This window comes from Equus caballus, chromosome 13 (genome assembly GCF_041296265.1).
Source record: "Equus caballus isolate H_3958 breed thoroughbred chromosome 13, TB-T2T, whole genome shotgun sequence".
NCBI classification, from domain to species: domain Eukaryota; kingdom Metazoa; phylum Chordata; class Mammalia; order Perissodactyla; family Equidae; genus Equus; species Equus caballus.
In genome coordinates this window covers 4,469,740-4,490,774 of record NC_091696.1, presented here as the reverse complement: position 1 = coordinate 4,490,774, position 21,035 = coordinate 4,469,740, and the positions used below count along the sequence as shown (strand labels likewise).

Sequence of the window (21,035 nt, the reverse complement as noted above, 5' to 3'; positions counted from 1 at the left end):
CTCTTCTCTAACATTCTGAGGGTCTTCACTCCACAGGCTTCCTCGGTTTCTCCCCCTGCATGCTTTACTGGTCGCCTCTGTCTCTATATAGGTGATATGTCCCCGTCTCTGGACCTGACCTCTCCCCAGGCACCACTGGGAGTCTCTGTCCACTCCTCAGCTTTTATGTCATCAAATGCCCATTGTAGTGTTTTTAGGTCATTCCTTAAAGGAACTTTAGCTGTTGTCACAGATGTCCTAAAAATCTTACCAGACTATACTCTTGATTCTCAGAACTAATACCTTGGGTAGGTATTTGGTTTGTAAGCTGGAGGGAGAAATGCCAGATAACAGCAAAAGGAAAACTCATTCTTCGACGTCTCTTGTTCCTCTGTGCTGTGTGTAGGTTTTTTGAGTACTCATTCCGTGGTAGTTACCAGCTAGACCCTGAGCCCTTGGTGGAACCCGGATTAGCTTCCTTCCAAAGAATTTTTGGTCTGTTTGAGGAGATTAAAATAAAGAGATTAAAACAGTGTGATGAGTGTTATAAAAGAGAGTGAATAAAGGTGTATGAGAGCACCGGGAAAGAACTGAAGAAGGTGTCATCAGAACAGGGTCTCAAAGGAAAGATGTTTTCACTGGAGGAACGATAATGTGCAAAAGCAAAGAGGCAAGGAAAAGTAACCTGTGTCTTTGGAACATAGAGGTGTGAATTGTAACTGGCAGCCGTTGAAAGGAAGGAGTTCTGATTCCATAATCGAATTCTATCTGGGCTACTTAACTAGACCTTTAGTCCATGCTAAGATAAGTGATGACTATTAATGTATCTATTAAAGTAAGATTTAGGAGTTTCCTTTTAATTTGTAGACATTTTGTTTTAAGATACAGTTTCCTGACAAGTACCGATTTGTGTTTATGAATATGGATTTCTTCCTGCTAACTAGAAACAGTATTTAAGTGGGACCAAGGTCATGACCCCAGTTGATGTCCAGTCAGGAGTCTGCATTTTTGTGGCAGTGTGGTGTGGTTGAAAACCCAGTGGACAACCAGTTATGAGCTCTGGGTTCACATTCCAGTTTCATTAGTTGCCGATAAATGGCATCTGTGCTTACTTACCTCATTTATAAAATGCAAATTATATACCTGTCCTGCCTTCTTTCCTGAGTTTTTGCAGATAGCCCTGGTTCAAGGGTGGCATATTTGCCTTTAGGTAAAACTTGGTAGAAATTAGTAATCTTGAGCTGAGTACAAACATCTGGCTGTAAGATTAATGCCTAGGGGTTTGTGGGGAGCACCGTGGGTAGTGGGAATTCCAGAAAGAAGAAACAGAAAGCAAGAGAGGAGGACACTGATCAGGGAGATAGAAAGGTAGCAAGATGACTTTTGCCAGCTCTTGATGGGGTTTCTCTGCATCTGTCTGTGAGGGCAAAGTGAAATCAAAGAGAGGAGCTTTCATCAGAGACTGGCCTGAGTTCAAATCCTAGCTTTAATTAAGGTTTGACTGGGGGCAGGTTTCTTCTCCTCTCTAAGCCTTGTTTCTCTCTACTGTAAAGTAAGTGATGCCTCCCTCAGAGGATTATTGTGAGAATTAAGTGAGATAAGGAGTAGAAAGGTCCGTGTGTGGTGCTTAGCTCATAGGAGGGATGTGTAGCAAATGGTGATTCCCTTCTGAAGCCCAAACCTAGGAGCTTTGAAAGGGGAAGGGGTGGGAGACAGAGTAAGTTGAAAAGGTGATCCTTCCCTCTTCTGTGGCTGAAATACTTGTTTTCTTTTGTTATCATTTTACCCCACAGATAGACAGCTGTTTCTCTGAGATAAACAGATTCAGAATGTGAATCTTTCTGAATTCAGGTGCTTTGAAAGAGAGGGCCTCCCTGGGCATTGACATTTCATCACCAACCTAAGTGTTAGATAAGTAGGAGTTCGGTAAGGGGGTCATGGGAGATGGTGGTGTCATTTCCTGGGATGGGGAATACTACAGAAGAGCTAATTTGGAGGGAAAGGATCATGAATTCAGGACAGGAAATGTTGAATTGCCAACATGGTGAGTAGGGCCTGTGAGACATCCAAGTAAAAATAATTCGTTGGTTGAGCCAGCCCTGGTAGTCTAGTGGTTAAGATTTGGCACTTTCACCACCAGCCCTGGGTCATTTCCTGGTCCTGGAACCACACCACCTGTCTATCAGTTGTCATACTGTGGCAGTGGTGGCTCACATGGAGAACTAAAACTAACAACTAGGATATACAACCATGCACTGAAGCTTTAAAAAAAAATTCATTGGGTGGTTGAATGGGCAAAAAAGGTGGGAAATATGGAGTAGAGTCGGGATTTTGAGAGTCATCAGCCTATGGAAGTAACCTCACAGCCTGGTGAGGTACCCAGAGAGACTGTCGGGTGAGAAGAGAGCCAAAGCTGCCTTGAGGTGTTCCAAGGTGTGACGTTGAGGAGGGTAGTGGAGAACGAGCAGGAAGTCAGGAGACTGGAGCAGTCAGCATTGTTAACACTGCTGAGAAGTCAAGTAAGACAAGGACTGGTGTGGAGGCAGCCCCGTGTGAGGAAGTGGATTAGCAAGAGAGAAAGTGGGGTTTAGTGTCACATGGGAGGGAGGTGGAAAGCTCATGGGCGTTGAGGAGATGAAATGATGGACAGACAGCTCCTTTGATAAGTTTGGCTACAAAGAGGAGGAAGAAAAAAGGGGGCTGGTAGCTGAGAGGGGAAGGAGGCCAAGAGAGGAAGGGTTTTCTTTTTTTAAGATGAGAAAGACTCAAGCACATCTAAATGCCAATGGTAAAGACCTGAAAAGGGGAGAAGCTGAAGGTGTGGAAGAAAGGGGATTGTCACTGGCATAAGAATTTTGTCCTCCAGTGTGCAGTACAAAGTGGGGTAACGGTGAAAGCCACAAGGAGTCTGGGGAAGTGGAAGAAGGTGTGCTCACCAGAAAAACACCATGTAGGATACACCCGCAAAATAGAACTGGCCAGCCATTTGTGATGGGATTTAACCTGTGCATATTCAAGGACAGCTTGAACAGTTTCTCTTTTCTTGTCTCACCCTTTAAATTTGTCAGTAAGCATTTTGGTTCTGCCATTATAGCAGTTTATGAGTCAGAGGAAATGAAAATAATGAAATGCTACCTGTTTATTTTGCCACTACCTATTTCTGGTAAGCCGTGCAGAGAAGACAGCCAAAACTCAGAGTCAGAATGAGATTTGGGGATTGCCTGTGTTTCATGTTCTTGTGGCCCATTTACAGTGTCTCATTTTCCTTTCTCAAATTTTTAGGCCTTTTCTGATGCCATTAAAAAATGGCAGGAGCTGTCGCCAGAAACCAGTGGAAAAAGAAAGAAGAGAAAAGAAATGAATCAGTATTCTTACATAGACTTCAAATTTGAACAAGGTAATAGCAAACTGAATGTTGCTTACAGTGTCTGAAGCTGCTGGGCAGAACCGTCCTCTTCCCAAACAGCCCGTAGAGGACGCGGTGGTGCTGCTGACTAGAGAATGCCCCCCCAGACCAGTCCAGGGAGTGGCTCTGACGCGGACTGCTTTGACAGCACATCAGCATTTTCAGAAAGTGGCCACGGTTGTCTTCCTTCTTTCTGCTTAGGATACACCGTGACAGGAAAATTGTGTGCAATGTTAGAGAATTCATGTGTGGAAAAGTGTTGGAGACCCCCTAAGCTTGGGGCAAAAAGTGGTCTTGAGGGTTTGACAAGAATTAGCTTTATCGCTAGTAAAAACTGTCTAGACCAGTGATTATTGCTTACTGCAGAGGGGTCACTTAGACACCTGAGAGAGTGGCTTCTGCACAGGAGAAAACAGCTCACAAAGAGCCACTTGTTTATTTAAACTTCTTTTATTTTTATTGATGAAATAACTGCTGAAAGCTCTTTCAGAGAGGTTACTTCAGGTCTAACCCCCCAAAAGGTAAACTTGTTGAATTTTGCAACAAATTTGATCTGAGTTGCTCGGTTCTAAGAAGAGCGTCTACCACAACTTTTCCTATAGTTTCTGTCATAAATAGGACTGTTTTCCTTCCTTTTCTCCTGTTTGTCTTTCTGATTCCAGGTGTGACTAATTGGAAACTCCATGAGATAGCTGAAGAGTTGGAAAATATTTGAATTTCTGAACTCTTCGGAATCCAAAAGAAAACCCCGTAGGCTCTGACTCCTCAGGTCCCCAGCTAGTCTGTGGAGCAGTGTTCTCCCAACATGACATTCTCACGTGTCTGTGGCAGAACGAGAACATGGGGATAGTGTGTAGGTGGTTTTTCATTCAACTAAATGTAGGCGCAGTTTAGACTAGGCATCCCTAACACGTAGTCCTTCCGTAATTGTTTCTTTGTATCAAGCCAAAGTGTACCTTCCTGCAATTTCTTGCCATGGTTGTAGTTCTTGCCTCTCAAAGGACTCAGAATATGTCCATTGCCGCTTCATCATCCTGACTGCTCTTCTCTTTGTGTCCTTCTCTAGCTTGTCAGTATCTCTGAGAGGCTGAGTATGCAAGGCTAGACAGAGTACTCCAAGTGAGGTCTGCTGTGTGGAGACACCACCTGGGATTTAGATTCTATCCTTCAATCCATAAGCCTAAGAGTGCATTAGCTTTTAAAATCAAAGTAGGTCTCACCCTTGGCTCACGTTCAACCTGGGTCTTTCTACTCACGTGGCTATAAGTCATAAACGACTCTCTCAGTTTTACAGTATCTGACGTTTTTCTCTAACTTCATCTTCTTAGTTCCAGCCCATTGTTTCAGGTATGTCCTTTTATTTTAGATTCTGAATCTTAAATTCCACTTCTTATATCATCTTTCAGGACACTGAAAGTTAAATACCCTTGATTTACATTAGTAGTTTAATATTTGTGCCTAATACACTTAGCCTTTCTTGCCAGCAGTTTGTAAGCACAGAGGCTGAGGAGCCTTTGTCTGTTCCAGGAATCCCGTTTTTCCCCTTTTCAGCTGTTTTCCATCCTAAGCACTGCTGTTTGGGCTCTACAGTGCTTGGCTCAGAGAGAGAGATTCTCCCTCCATTGTCCTTTTTATGGCCTGATGAGCTGACCACCACACAGCCTTTCATGAAAAGTCTGGTTAGAATTTGAATATAACCTGAACATCAGTAAAAATACAACGTGTCACCTGTATCAAGGCTCACCAAGAAAAAAAAGAGAAGACACAAATTACCAGTATCAGGAGTGATCGCTCCTCATAGGGGATATCACTGTAGACCCCACAGCGTCCAACGGGGAATACCGTGAACTACTTTACACACAGAAACTTGACAGCTTAGTTGAAGTGGACCAATTCTTCAAAAAACACAAACTACCAAAACTTACCCATACAAAATAGATAGTTTGGATAACCCAGTAGCTTTTCAGGAAAGTGAATTCGTAATTTTAAATCTCCCAAAAAAGAAATCTGTAGCCCCAGTTGGTTTCATTAGAAAATTCTTCCAAACGTTTTTAGAAGGATCAATGCCAATTCTACACAATCTCTTCCAGAAAATAGAAGAGTAGGAAATACTTCTCAATTTGTTTTCTGAACCTAGTATTACTCTGATAACAAAACTAGAGAAAGAGAGTACAAAAAAGAAAACTACAGACCAATATCATATAGATGAAAGAATCCTTAACAAAATATTAGCGGATAGATCTTACATGTTTAAATACGTAAGAACGTTTTTTAAATTGTGCACCATGACCAAGTGGGGTGTAGTCCAGGGGTGCAAAGCTGGTTCAATATACAAAAACCAGTCAGTATAATCCATCATATTAATAGACTAAAGAAGAAAAATCACATGACCCTATCAGCTGATGCAGAAAAACATTTAACAATATTTAACACCTCTTCATGATTAAAATTCACAGAAAATTAGACATTGAGAGGAGCTTCCTCAACTTGATAACATCTATAAGAAAACCTGTAGCTAACATCATACTTGATGGTGACTCCTTTCCCCTTAAGATCAGGAACAAGGAAAGGATGTCCTATGTTCACTGCTGTTCAACATAGTCCTGGAAGTTCTAGCGAATGCAATAAAGAAAAGGAAATAAAAGGGACAGACCAGAAAGGAAGGAATAAAACTATCCCTATAAGGAGATGGCATGATTGTCTATAGAGAAAACTCCAAGCAATCTACTCCCGAACTCCTAGAACTAATAATGAGTTCAGTAGGGTTGAGAATATAACATCTACCTACAAAAACCAATTGTATTTCTATATACTAACAGTGTGAGCATGTGGAAATCAAACTTAAAAATACAGTACCATTTATAGTTGCTCCAAAAAACGGTTTAGATACTTAGGTGTAAATCTGACAAAACGTGTACAGAACTTATGAAAACTATAAAATACTGAAGAGAGAAATTGACGATATAAATAAATGGAGACATATACTGTGTACATGTCTCAACATAGTAAAGATGTATATCCTCCACAAACTGATACACAGGCTTAATTTCTTTCAAAATCCCAGCGAGATTTTTTTGGTAGATATAAGCAAGCTTATCCTGAAATTTATATGGAAAAGCAAGGTACTAGAGTAGCTAAAATAATTTTTAAATAGACTGTTTTCTCACATTTTATTCTTCTATCTGATTTGAAAACTTACTAGATAGCTACAGTGATTAAGACTGGGTAGTGCTGGCAGAAAGATAGGCACAGATCAGCAGAACAGAATAGAGAACCCAAAGCCGGTTTTCTAAATAGTAAGCTAAAAAATAAAAACTTTTAATTTTAAAAAACTAGTGAGAATGAACAGGAGAAAAAAATAAAAATAAACTATATCAGGAACCTGATACAGTAAACATTGATAAAATCAAAAGAGATTACAAAGAACAGACTTTTATGAGTAAGTAGAAAATCTGTATGGAATAGACAGTTTTCTAGAAAATGTAAATTACCAAATCAACAAGAAATACAAAACCTGAATAGACCAATTACATGACTTGATATTTATCATTCTGTTATCTTTTATACTAAGTGTTACTTACTGTGAATTTGGGTGCTACAATTTCAGCTCTTCTGTTTGACATTTTCAAAATAAATAAATTTAAAAACTTACATAAAACAAATATACACCCACCAGAATGGCTAAAATTAAAAACTGACGGTACCAGGTGTTGAGGATGTGGAGTGGCTGGAACTCACATACATTGCTGGTGGAGGGAGAGTGCAAATTGAAACAACCACTTTGGAGACTGGCACTGTTTTCTAAAGCTCATCCACTAGTTCTACTCCTTCATGTATGCTCAACTGAATTGCAGATAGATGTTCAGCAGCCCTGTTCATAATGACCCCAAACTGTAAACCCACCTGTTTTCCTTCATTAGTAGGATGGATAAAAAATTGTGGTATATTCACACAGTGCGATACTGACAGGATAGGAGAGGCCCTCCTGTCACTAGAGCATGACGAGGGAGAAAAAAGACGTGAGAGTCAAAGAGTGCATGGGAGGTCAGGGAATGGCAAGGAGCCCCGTTTTCCCAAACGCTGGACTACGTTACAGGAGAGTCCCAAAACCTGTGCTAGAAGGTAGCTGGGGCCTTGGCCACAGCAGACTGGAATGGCCGGCCTGGATTCCTAGCGAACAGTTGTCTGCATGATTTTGCATTGTCATGTGTCTTCTAGGTGACATAAAAATAGAGAAGAGGATGTTCTTTCTGGAAAATAAGCGGCGACATTGTAGGTCCTATGACCGGCGTGCCCTCCTCCCAGCTGTGCAACAAGAGCAGGAATTCTATGAGCAGAAAATCAAGGAGATGGCAGAGGTAGGAAGACGTGCTTGGAATGTGTTTCTGGGATTCTGGTCGACTGTGAAGACCTAGTATAGAACTGTCTTGTAAGATTTGCCTTCTCTGTTGAGTGATTAATTTGAAGAAACTATGAAGTTTTTAGAAGGAAAACAAAACTAGATTTTGTAATGATACCAACTAACGTTCGCAGTTTCATAAGTCAGATTTATGTTAGAGAATTTTAATTGGGGTTTAGCAAACATATCTCTTTTACCTCCCTCAGCCCCTATGGTAGAGAAACACCAGAGAGAGATTCCATTTAGCTCTTTAATTCTTCCAAATAGACTATTAAATGTGTAAGTCAACCAGAATATATATTGGTTGTTTAATATGTATTTTCTAGACTAGCGGCTCTAATAGCATGGCCTGTGGAGCCCTGGCTTCCCCAAGACTCTAGGGGTTCTGCAAGGTCAGATCTCTTATAACAATAAGGCATTACTTGCCTTTTTCATCAGACTGACAAAACAAGAGCAGTGGTGCCTTAGCATGAATCAAGCCAGTGTCACCAAATTGTACCAGTAATCAGTATTTTCTTCACTGCTATCTACTCACATTTTTTTAAAAAGGCAAAATTGTCTTTAATGAAGCAGTAAAAAATTTTTAGTTTATCAGATTTTTTGATAAGACATTTTTTGATGCTCTGACGAAATAGGAAGTATGCACAAAGTACTTCTGCTGCATCCTGACTGTGATGGTTGTCTCAAGGAGAAGCACTTATGCCATCGAGTTACAAGCAGCTGAATTAGGCACTTTTTTTTTTCCGGTTACAGAACACCATTTTTACTTGAAAAAATGACTGACAGAAAAACGATGATTATCCAGAATTAGGTATTTAGCAGACATTTTCTCTAAAATGAATGAAGTGATTATTCATGGCCAATGATAAAATTATAGATCTCAAGCAGAAATAAGAAGTTATCATCTTGTTCCATCCATCAGAGTCACCTGTCCACCTGTCATCTGTTACGTTAAAATCTGTTAATGTAGCTTGCACTTTGAATGGATGTGTCACACATGCATGATTTTATCATGAAAAACACTGATTCACTGGGTTAAGTAGGTCTTCCAGATGTTGGCACATTTCACGATACAGTATCAAAACATGGCATTCATTAATGTCACCACCAATCTCATCAGAGAAGTAGTAAACTATTGGCAAGGTGTTGATGTGTTTTAGTTCATTGTAGTCGTCATTCTTTTTGCTGTCCAAATGGTCCCGTCTGTGCCCGGTGGCATCCCCTTTAAGTCACTTCCTCTGCTTCGGCCCCAGTCGTCTTGGACAGCAGCCTTGCTTTCTAGCACTCAAGATGATCCCGGTTCAACCTCTGCTTTTCCTGACCTGGACCTGGACTCACCAGGTTCTCCAAGTTGCCTTATTTCTTTTAGTGGGAATTTATACTGAGATTTCTGTTTCGGATTTGGTTTACAGGCTTTTTACTTCTTTCATGGTAATGTTTGTATTTCTTTCCTCTTATACCTAAAAAATCTTGGTTCTTGATAACATTAATATAATGATTTATTTCCTGTATCCTATTCCTATATTTAATAGTTGCAAAATAACAGCCCAGTATTATTACCAATGATAAGACTGCTAAAGTCTAAGATTTAATTATAATTTTCTTGTCCAATTATATCAGATTAGGAATATGACATCAAAATACAAAGTCACTGAAATAAGTCTTTGTGTGGTTATGCTATTAATTTGATAAACAGTGAAGTTTATTTCTGTTTATTTGAGTTTTAAGGTATTGGTTTTTTGTTTGGTATCTAACTTTGTTCTTCAATTGTGTAAAATATTTTTACTTCTGGGGCTGGCCTGGTGGCGCAGTGGTTAAGTTCGCACGTTCTGCTTCGGTGGCCCAGGGTTCGCTGGTTCGGATCCTGGGTGCAGACATGGCACCTCTTGGCAAGCACGCTGTGGCAGGCGTCCTACATATAAAGTAGAGGAAGATGGGCACAGATGTAAGCTCAGGGCAGTCTTCCTCAGCAAAAAGTAAATAAATAAATAAATAAACTTTAAGGACTTTAAAAATATATGTATTTTTAGTTCTAAAGTCAAAACTATAAAGCAAGGAACATTCAGAGAGATCTAGCTTTTGTCATGTCCCTTCCCCCATATTCCCTAACTCCCTCCATACATAACCTTTTCTTTTTTTTTTTTTTTTTTGAGGAAGATTAGTGCTGAGCTAACATCAGCCGCCAGTCCTCCTTTTTTTGCTTTTTTGGCTGAGGAGGATTAGCCCTGAGCTAACATCCATGCCCATCTTCCTCTACTTTATATGTGGGACACCCGTCATAACATGGCTTGATAAGTGGTGCATAGGTCCGCACCCAGGATCCAAACCGGCAAACTCCAGGCCGCCAAAGTGGAGCCTGCAAACTTAACCACTGCGCCACCAGGCCGGCCCCCATACATAACCATTTTTAATAGTTTTGCGTTTGTGTGTCTTTATTTCATGTAAAAGATATGTGTGTGTGTGTATATATTTTTTTGTTTGTCCCTCGTTCTTACCTGAAAGGTAGCACATTCTTCTGCCCCTTGTTTTTTTCACTTAACAGTACATTACTGGCAGTCTCTTCACAGCAATCCATAGAGTACCATTATCTGCAATACCAGAGTTGTTTCAGTTATTCCTCCATTGGTGGACATTTAGGGTTGTATCCAGTTTTTTGCTGTTGTAAATAGTACAATGATAAATCACCATGTGCATACATCATTTCATGTTTCTGAGATAGATTACCAGAAGTGGGATTGGTGAAGGGTAAATACTTAGGTCCTTGTTATATAGTATCAGATTCCCTCCATCGTGGTTGTACCACTTTGCATCCTCACCAGGAACCCCTACGCAAGAGTGCCTGCTCCCCCTCAGCCTCAACAACAAAGGATGTTGTAGCATCGTTTTTACCAATTCGATTTTTTGTTTGCTTATGCTAGTCTTTACTGTTCAGAAGTGTTTTATGTGTCTTTTCCCTTATTCCTTCCACATTTTGAATCAGATTTAAGAAAGTTTTCCACATATTTTCTAGTACTTGTATGATTTCCTTTTTTATATTTAGCTTTCTGAGGCATTTAAAATGTATTCTGAGGTAGCTTTTTAAACTTCTAAGCTATGTAAGTGGAGAGATGACTATTAATAGAATTCTTTTATGTTTACGGAAATAAATTCTACATGTTTTGTGGCATCTTTACTAAATTTATATCTGCACGTATGGTTTTTTTGTTCCTTAGCATGAAGACTTTTTGCTTGCCCTGCAGATGAATGAAGAACAATATCAAAAGGTAGTTTGAAAACTCACCTAACTTATTTGTTCTGGGTACTTTAATGGACTGTTTTCTCTTATCACGTTTCCTTGGCATTTTGATGGCAAACTAGTTCCTGTATAACCTCCTGTGGATCTGCTGAGTTTTTGGTTCAACCAAGTTCCCGTCAGATACTTGCAACATAGCCACTCTTAGTACCAGACTGGATCAGAATTGAAAGGAAGATAATGATAGAGATGGTGCTCTTAAAAACACGACTGAGAATCCAGTGGATAGATTCTTACAGGAAAATTTGGAACTTAGATAATCACTCACAGAGGTGGAAGGAAGAACTATGTCTAACCTCAGGGCCAGATGGGTTTCATACTATGTCCACCATCCTCACATAGTGGCTTTTCTAACATGGGAGGTAGGAATAGGCTAGTGACCGGATCAATTACTGCCATTAATAAGAAGAGTAAGTTTCAAGCCAGCCCTGATGGCCTAGTGGTTAAAGTTTGGCATTTACTGCTTTGGGGGCCCAAGTTCACTTCCCAGTTGCAGAACCACACTACTTGCCATGCTGTGGTGGCGGCTTACATAGAAGAACGAGAACCATTTATAACTAGGATATACAACCATGTGCTGGGGCTTTGAGGGGGGAAATTGACAACAGATGTTAGTTCAGGCTGAATCTTTTCTTGCAAAAACAAAAAAAAGTAAGTTTCCTGGTATTCATGGTCCTAGGGATTGCTGCTTTAGTTAGCTGCAGTAGTCCCTTAAGATAAAGCTCTGGCTGAGACACGACTGCCCCACACGCCTGTCTTCTAACAAGGAGAGCAAAATCCAACTTTTGAAGCCTTTTAGATAACATCTCTCCTACCACTTGTCCCTGACTCTTATACTCATGTTAGTATCTGATTACAGATGTTATACTTCTGCTGGCAACAGGGAATTCATGATATGGGAACTTTATGTAGAGGAAGACGTCAAAGAATCCAAAATCCACGTGGAAATCTCACTGTCTTTAGCTGTGTATTAATATTTGTACTAGCATCTTGAACTAGATTATACAACAGAAAACAGCTCACCATTGCTTTATGGCTTCTAGGGGTTGCATTTTACCTCAGAATATATTTGGAGGTGGGGGAATATGAAACATGACTGCTGCCTCTACTTGAGTGTAGGGAATTTCACGTGTGTTTCTGATGGCCTGCAGGATGGCCAGCTGATCGAGTGCCGCTGCTGCTATGGGGAATTTCCATTCGAGGAGCTGACACAGTGTGCAGATGCTCACTTGTTTTGCAAGGAGTGTCTCATCAGATATGCCCAAGAGGCAGTCTTTGGATCTGGAAAGGTAAGAACTGTGTAATATTTGCACGTAGGAAACGTTCATAAAGTCTGAGGAGACCACGTTTATAGACAGGTGTAAATGCCTCATGGAAGTGTCTTTTCTGGGATGAGATGGAACTCTACTAGGACATGCTTATGGGTGTGATTCATAGACAGTCCCTCATTTGTCTGATTATGTTGTAATCACAGCAAATTTTGTCTTTAGAGAATGCCGTAATTCTTCCATACCCCCATGCCTACCTCCACGGGGGCACCTGCTTCTTCACTCACCTTCCTGTTCCTAATAAAAATGAAGGATGAACTCAAAAAGAGAGAACCGTGTAAACTGTTTGAATGTATGAGAGTGCGTTAGTACTTTTACAAAATTTTTAAAGGATTTTATAGTTGTATTCAAATGAATTAACTATTTCATACAAGATCATATTTCTCTGTCCGAAGACATTTTCTCTTGACACCAGGGTAACACAATAGGGAAAGGAATTTTGTTTCGTTCAGTGAACACTTAAAAACCAAAATTGCTTTTCATAAACACCTGACCAATAATCAAATCAGTTGACATCACTTCTTCCAAGGTCAGTTGTAGTTTAGTCAGGGATTGAGCAAGAGCTATGAGCAGAGTAGTTATGATTGGCAGAATAATGGCCCCCCAAAGGTGTCCATGTCCTGATCCCCAGAACCTGTGAATATGTTACCTTATGTGGCAAAGGAGAATTAAGGTTGCTAATCAGATGACCTTAAAATAGGAAGATTGTACTAGATCATCCAGGTGGGCCTAGTGAGTTCACACAGGTTCTTAATAATGGACGAGAGAGGCAGAAGAGAAGGTCAGAGTGATGTGGTGTGAGGACTCAACCTGCTGTTAGTGGCTTTGAAGAGGAAGTCCACAGCCCTGTGGTCTAGCTGTTCCAGAAACCGTCCTCCTTTCTGTTGGGAGAGTTTTAGTCCCCTGACTCCATCTGGAGAGGGTAGGAACTGGAGGCTTTTCAAACAATCCCCCTGTTTTCAGTTTATATTCCTGTCAGTCCCCTCCCCTCCCACCACTCACCTCTGCCTTCCAAGAGGTCTAGACCTCCAGCCTTTTGAGGGGCCGTGGAGGGAATCAAGTTGTTTCTCACGAGTGTCTCCTTTTGAGACACTGAGCTGTGACCTTCCTCTTCCTGTCTGCTAAGCCGTTTACCCTTCCTCATCCACTTTCCATCTTTGTGTATAGTCACGCACCACATGACATTTCGGTCAGTGACGGACCACGTATACGGTGGTGGTCCCGTGAGATTAGTACCATGTAGCCCAGCTGTGCTGTAGGGTGTACCGTCTGGGTTTGTGTAAGTCCACTGTATGATGTTCGCATTTCTCAGAACGTATCCCTGTCGTTAAGCAATGCGTGGCTGTATTGTGATTTGGGCTGATAGATCCTCTGGTGTTATCAAGGATGGATTTTGTGTTTTTATTTCCTGGTCTCCTTGTTGCTTTGTGTGTGGTTTCTCAGAGAAGAGGGGACAGAGAAATCTTGACCATCTCAAAATCTGTGTTCTTAACCACTATTTATTTGCTTCCCATTGAAAGATGCTTTTAACCACTGAGGCTTTTTATTTTTCTGAAAACTTGGTTGAATTTTCTTTTTTTTTTTTTCCTTTACCTCTTGACCTTATCATTCTAGTCAGAGCTCAGCTGCATGGAAGGCAGCTGTACATGTTCATTCCCAACCAGCGAGCTGGAGAAGGTGCTTCCCCAGACCATCTTGTATAAATACTATGAGCGAAAAGCCGAAGAAGAAGTTGCTGCAGCCTATGCTGATGAGCTTGTCAGGTGAGTTCTCAGAGTTGGAGGGTGCCATCTGTCAGCTCATTCCCTATTGGGAAGACTGCCTGAGCACTTTCGTCACAAAATAAAAATTCTGTAACCAAGCCGTGTCTTCTAGGTTTTCTGCCATTTCTTGCTGAGAAATAAGAGAGTAATTTTATGAATGGAAAAATCTGCAGTTCAGATTTTTACCTGCCTTCTTTGGCACCTCTTAGTCATCCGGCTTATAGGTACAATCATTGTGCAGTGGGTTGGAGGAAAAGTGGCACGTGCAAGGAGTCCTCAGAAAGGAAGGGGATATGTGTTCATTGAGCGGTTTACACACCTAGAACGACACCTGCATTTCTCGATAAGAGCCAGCACTAAGGAGAGCCTCAGTCCCTGTTTTAATGAAAAGTAAGGAGTGAAAGAAGATAGGGCTGTCCAGCTGAAAACTCCGTGTTAGTGTGAACGGCCCCGTGGAACCTAATCAGGCTCTCGTGTCCTGAGTAACGTCCCTTCTGCTGTTTGGACTCCAGGTGCCCCTCCTGTAGCTTTCCTGCTCTGTTGGACAGTGACGTGAAGAGGTTCAGTTGTCCCAATCCTCGCTGCCGAAAGGTACGGAGGCAGATTTTTTTCTAGATTTATGTTTGAATTATGGTATTATGGGCTACCCTAATGGCACAGATATTTGCTAGTTCTCTGCATGCTAACCCCTCAGAAGAATTTGAGTGCTCTCCTTTTCAAGAAGGAAAGTAAAGATTGGTACATTGTGAATAATTGTTGACATAGTTACAGAGATGGGGGCCACTTGGGGAATCCAGTCACAAAGCTCTGGATCCCTGGTTTTATGCCATCTTCCAATAAGGGCAGCTATTGTAATGTAAAATGGGAAGGGTTTTGTGTTTTCCCGTTGTGCCAGCATTTTTCTTGCTTGCTCTTTTCACAACCCTGTTATGCTCAAATACCTCCACTCTGCCCACACATGCTCTCACTCACACACACACTTCCTGCCATTTTCAAGGTCCAAGTGACACTTCTTTGATTGAAGAACTGGGTATTATGGCGACATCTCTATCATGTCTGTTAGATTATTCACTCAGCTGTTCTCATAAGAACAGATGATGTAAGGTGAGACCAGAGCTGTCAGGTCACCCTGCTGCTGAAAATCTTTCTTCTCTTTAACCAGACTCCTGCTCTGTGAACTAAGAATGTCTTAAAATTTGTCAATTTATTTATTTATAAGCCACTTAGAATTTTTAACAAATATTGGCATCCACCTAGACAAGTTTTAAGCCATTTTTCTAAAATAGCATGATCAGAGTTGAACATTATAATATCTCTCCCTTGTGGGGGAGTGAAGAAATAAAAGTAGATATTGAAGAAGGAAGGAGAAACCAAACTAAAGGACTAAAACTTTATTGCTTTTGTTTTCACCATTAACATTTCTGTGTAAAATGTGGATGTATTCTTACAAATGACATATCCACTTAATAATTTGTCCCTACCCCAGGCTATTGTTATAACAATTAGCCCAACAATCTCTGCCATCTTGAACTAAGAAAGCAGAGTAACTGACTGTCCCTCTGTGTTTCCAGTGTGTCGGACACTGGCATGCCTGGGAAGGCAATGCCTGAGCTAGGATACAGAGAGCAAGGACGCGATAGCCAAGGGAAGGGAAGAGTAGGACTGAAGTGAAAGTGAGTATGTTGGAATGTTCTAGGTCCAAGGAGAGTAGCATTCTGGACACTGACTGGTACCAAGAGTGTGAAGGGGAAGGCTCATGAGCTGGTGGAGCCAAGGCCATGCAGGCCTTGAACTCCATTCTGAGGCAAGGGGACATGGGGAGTGAAATATCGGGGAGAGGTGTCGGGCTGTTGAGTCGTGCAGTGAGGGATGCATAGCACTACCACCCCCTCTGGAGTCTCCACGAATTGCCAAGAGGAAGCTGGAAACTACATTTCCTGTATGATTCCAAATTAGACTTTACCAGTGAAACTGCTCACACGTGATTAGGAAGGCCAAGGAGAAGGGGAAGCCAGTATTATCCAAAGACAGTTAACAGGCAGGCATGAGGGCACACGTGAGTCTGAAATACAGTCCCAGGAGTGTCTTGAGGACATCCAGCCTGGGATGTCAGTGAAAGCCTCCCAGAGGCTCTTAAAGCTGCCTAACTCCTGGCTTCTCTCTGGGGAGGGAAAGAGAAGACTGAAATATACATCTAACGTTCACACTGCTCAGGCCACTGCCCAAGGGGCTGGCTTCTATCTTTCCTGAATCCAAGCACTCCAGGAGAGGGCAGCAGGTGGGGACTACTGAGAACGAAGGCAATGTTTTTGGACTAGCATACACTTACTCGCCATTGCCCTTCTCTTCTGCTTAGTGTGGAAAGACCAGGAGAGAATCCCCAACTCCCATTTCTTCCTGGGGAGGGAAAGAGGTTGGAGTGTGCGTCTAACATTCTGGCTTTTTGGAGGTCTACCCAAGGACCTGGTTTTTGTCTCACCTGACTTGGAGTACTGACAGGACCACGCATGCTTTGGATGCCTGGAGGCCTCCGAGAACGAAGGAGAGCTAGGAGACTTGCTCCTACTCCAGACGACCCGCAGTACAGCAGACAGAGGCTGATACAGCTCCACAGCTTCCATTTGGGGAATCTTCTTCCCTGGATTCAGGAAAGATAAGAGGAAAGGGAAGAGTAGAGCATACAACAGCGTTCTAGCTTCTTGGGGGAGTGCTCCAGAGACCTGCCATCTGCCATACTCTAGATGCCTGGGGGCTGCTGGGAACAAAAAAGCTCATCAGGGGCCAGCCCTGTGGCCAAGTGGTTAAGTTCATGCGCTCTGCTTTGGTGGCCCAGGGTTTTGCTGGTTAGGATCCTGGGCGTGGACATGGCACTGCTCATCAAGCCATGCTGAGGCAGCATCCCACATGCCACAACTAGAAGGACCCACAACTGAAAATATACAACTGTCAAAAAAATTTTTTTAAATAAAAAAAGGGGCTGGCCGGTGGCGCGCAGTTAAGTGCGCATGTTCCGCTTTGGCAGTCCAGGGTTCGCTGGTTTGGATCCTGGGTGCGGACATGGCACCACTTGGCACGCCATGCTGTGGTAGGCATCCCACATACAAAGCAGAGCAAGATAGGCACAGATGTTAGCTCAGGGCCAGGCTTCCTCAGCAAAAAGAGGAGGACTGGCAGTAGTTAGCTCAGGATTAATCTTACTCAAAAAAAAAAAAAAAAAATATGTATATACACACACACACACACACACACACACACACACACACACACACACAAACAACTGCGTACCAGGGGGCTTTGGGGAGAAAAAGGAAAAATAAAATCTTAAAAAAAAAAAGGCTGAGCAGCTTACCGCAGCTCCAGAGAACCTGCAGTACTATAGACAGACACCAGAGGGCGCAAGAAATTATAAGTGCCTGAGAAAAGAAACTGGCAAAACCTCTTTAATTGGGAACTTACATGCATGAGTCCAGAGAAGACACGTCCACAGAAAAGATTTGAGAGGCCCCCAAAAATGTGTTTTTCAAATGTGTGGATCCCAACACAAAGTAACAAGACACAAGAAGAAGCATGGTCCAACCAAAGGAACAAAATAAATCTCTAGAAACCAACCCTAAAGTAATGGAGGTATGTTAGTTACCTGACAAAGAATTCAAAATAATCATCGTAAAGATGCTCAGTAAGCTCAGGAAAATGATATGTGAACAAAATGAGAATGTCAACAAAGAGAAATTATTTAAAAGAACTGAACAAAATATGGAGCCGAAGAATACAGTAACTTTTACACTAGTGAAAATATCACTAGAGGGGTTCAATGGCAGACTTGATCAAGCAGAAGAAGGAATCAGCAAACTCAAAGACAGGTCGTTTGAACTTATCTAGTCAGAAGAGCAGAAAGAAAGAAGGAAGTGAGGAAAGCTTAAGGGATGTATAGGACACCATCAAGTAGACCAGTGTATGCACTATGACAGTCCCAGAAGGAGAAGAGAGAGAGAAAGAAGCAGAAAGCCTATTTGGAAAAATAGTGGCCCAGAACCTCTAAACTCTGGGGAAGGAAATGGACGTCCAGATTCAGGAAGCCAAGTGGAACCCAATTAAGATGAAGTGAGACGCTTTATAATCAAATTATCAAAAGTCAAAGACCAAGAGAATTTTGAAAACAGCAAGAGAAAAGCAACTTGTATGTACAGTGAAGCTCCTGTAAGATTCTCAGTGTATTTCTCAACAGAAACCTTGCAGGACAGAAGAGAGTAAGATGATATATTGAAAGTGCTGAAGAATACAAGGAAAACTACCAATCAAGAATACTGTATCCTAGGGCCAGCCCTGTGGCATAGGGGTTAAGTTTGGCACACTCTGCTTCAGTGGCACAGGTTCATGGGTCCAGGTCCCAGGAGTGGGCCTCCACCACTCATCAGCCATGCTGTGGGGGCAGCCCGCATACAAAATAGAGGAGGATTGGCACAGATGTTAGCTCAGGGCTAAATCTTCCTCAACCACAAAAAGAGGAAGATTGGCAACAGATCTTAGCTCAAAATGAGTCTTGCTCAGCAAAAAAAAAAAAAAAAAAAACTATATCTGGGGGGACTGGCACTGTGGCCTAGTGGTTAAGTTCGGCACACTCTGCTCTGGCAGCCTGGATTTGGTTCCCAGATGTGGACCTATACGACTTGTTGGTGGCCATGCTGTGGCAGTGACCTGTTTAGAAAATAGAGGAAGATTGGCACATATGTTAGCTTAGGGTGAATCTTCCTCAGCAAAAAGAAAAGAATACTGTATCTGGCATACCTGTTCTTCAAAAGTGAGGAGGAAGTAAGACATCCCTAGATAAGCAAAAACTGCAGGAATTCATCACCACTAGACCTGCCTTCCAAGAAATACTGAAGGGAGTCCTTCAAGTTGAAGTGAAAGGATGAAGGATGCTGGATAGAAGCACAAAAGCTCATGAAAGTACAAAGCTCACTGGTAAAGGTGAATATGTAGACAGACGCAGAATACTGTAATGTGTGTGTGTAATCACTTTTAACTCTGGAATAGAATTTAGAAGACAAAAGTGTGCAAAGTAACTATATGAAAATATATTAATGGCTACACAATATACAAAGATGTATTATGTGACATCAGTAACATAAAGGGGGTATAAGTAGAGTTTTTGTACGTGGTTGAAGTTATCAACTTGAAATAGATTGTTATAAATACGCACAAAAGAAAGTGAGAAATGAATCAAAGCATATCACTGTGAAAAAATCAACAAAACCCCAAGGAAGACAGCAAGAGAGAGAGACAACAAGGCTACAAGACAGAGGGAAAAAACTGGTAATAGTAAGTTCTTTCCTATCAGTAATCACTTTAAATGTAAATGAATTAAGCTCCCCAATCAAAAGACATGGAGTGGCTGAACAGATTTTTAAAAAAAAAACAAGATCCAGCTACAGCCATGCTGTCGCTTAATGATGGAGATACATTCTGAGAATGCATTGTAGGGCAATTTCATCCTTGTGCAAACATCATAGAGTGTACTAGACAAACCTAGATGGTACAGCCTACTACACAGCTAGGCTATATAGTACTAATCTTATGGGACCACCATTGTATATGTGGTCCGTCATTGACCAAAACATCATGATGCGATACATGACTGCATGTATTTTCTACAAAAGACTCACTTTAGGTTTAAGGACACACATAGGCTGAAAGTGAAAGGATAGAAAAAGTTATTCCATGCAAATGGTAACCAAAAGAGAACCAGGGTGGCCATACTTATATCATACAGAATAGTCTTTAAGTCAAAAACTGTTAGAAGAGACAAGGACATTATATAATGATAGAAGAGTGAACTCACCAGGAAGAGCTAACAGGGATAAGTACATACATGCACCCAGCATCAGAGCACACAAACATATGAAGCAAACCTTGGCTGATGTGAAGGGAGAAATAGACGGCAAGACCATAATAGTAGGAGACTTCAGTACTCCTCTTTCAGTAATGGATAGAACAAGCATACAGAAGATCGATAAGGAAACAGAGGATTTGAACACCATAAACCAAATGGACCTAACAGACATACACAGAACATTCCACCCAATAAGAGCTGAATACACGCTGTTCTTGGGTATACATTTTATGAGGCCAGCATCGCCCTGACACCAGTGCCAGACAGAGATACCACAAGAAAAGAGAACTAGAGAGCAGTATCTGTGATGAAAGTAGATGTAAAACTCCTCAACAAAGTCGTAGCAAACTGATTTCAGCAGCACATTAAAAGGATCATATACCATGACCAAATCGAATTTATCCCTGGGGTACAGGGATGATTCAACAAAAATCAGTCACTGTGATACACCACATTAACAGAAAGAGGGATACAAATCATAGGATCATCTCACTAGATGCAGAAAAATCATTTGACATAATGCAACATCCTTTCATAATAAAAACACTCAACAAATTAGCAATAGAAGGAAATTACCTTAACATAATAAAGCCCATATATGAAAAGGCTACTGCTAATATCATACTGAACAGTGAAAAACTAAAACCTTTTCCACTAAGATCAAGAAAAAGGCAAGGATGGGGGCTGGCCCAGTGGCGCAGTGGTTAAGTTCACGCGTTCTGCTTCGGCGCCCCACAGTTCACCAGTTCAGATCCCGGGTGTGGACCTACACACCACTTGTCAAGCCATGCTGTGGCGGGCATCCCACATATAAAGCAGAGGAAGACGGGCAGAAATGTTAGCTTAGGGCTAGTCTTCCTCGGCAAAAAAGAGGAGGATTGGCAGCAGACAGATCTTAGCTCAGGGCTAATCTTCCTCAAAAAAAAAAGAAAAAGGCAAGGATGTTCATTCTCGCCACTTGTATTTAGCATAATCCTG

General features: G+C 41.6%; 1 protein-coding gene across 2 annotated transcripts in view; it reads left to right on the top strand.

Annotated features, from left to right (window-relative positions):
- Window positions 1-21,035, top strand: part of RNF216 (ring finger protein 216) — a 153,250-nt gene that overhangs the window by 48,194 nt on the left and 84,021 nt on the right. For both annotated transcript variants that reach the window (XM_023655206.2, XM_023655205.2), the window contains exons 8-13: window positions 3,262-3,376; window positions 7,604-7,743; window positions 10,997-11,047; window positions 12,228-12,365; window positions 14,019-14,167; window positions 14,680-14,758. In XM_023655206.2, the coding sequence (XP_023510974.2) occupies window positions 3,262-3,376; window positions 7,604-7,743; window positions 10,997-11,047; window positions 12,228-12,365; window positions 14,019-14,167; window positions 14,680-14,758 (672 nt within the window). The remainder of the gene's footprint in view (window positions 1-3,261; window positions 3,377-7,603; window positions 7,744-10,996; window positions 11,048-12,227; window positions 12,366-14,018; window positions 14,168-14,679; window positions 14,759-21,035) is intronic.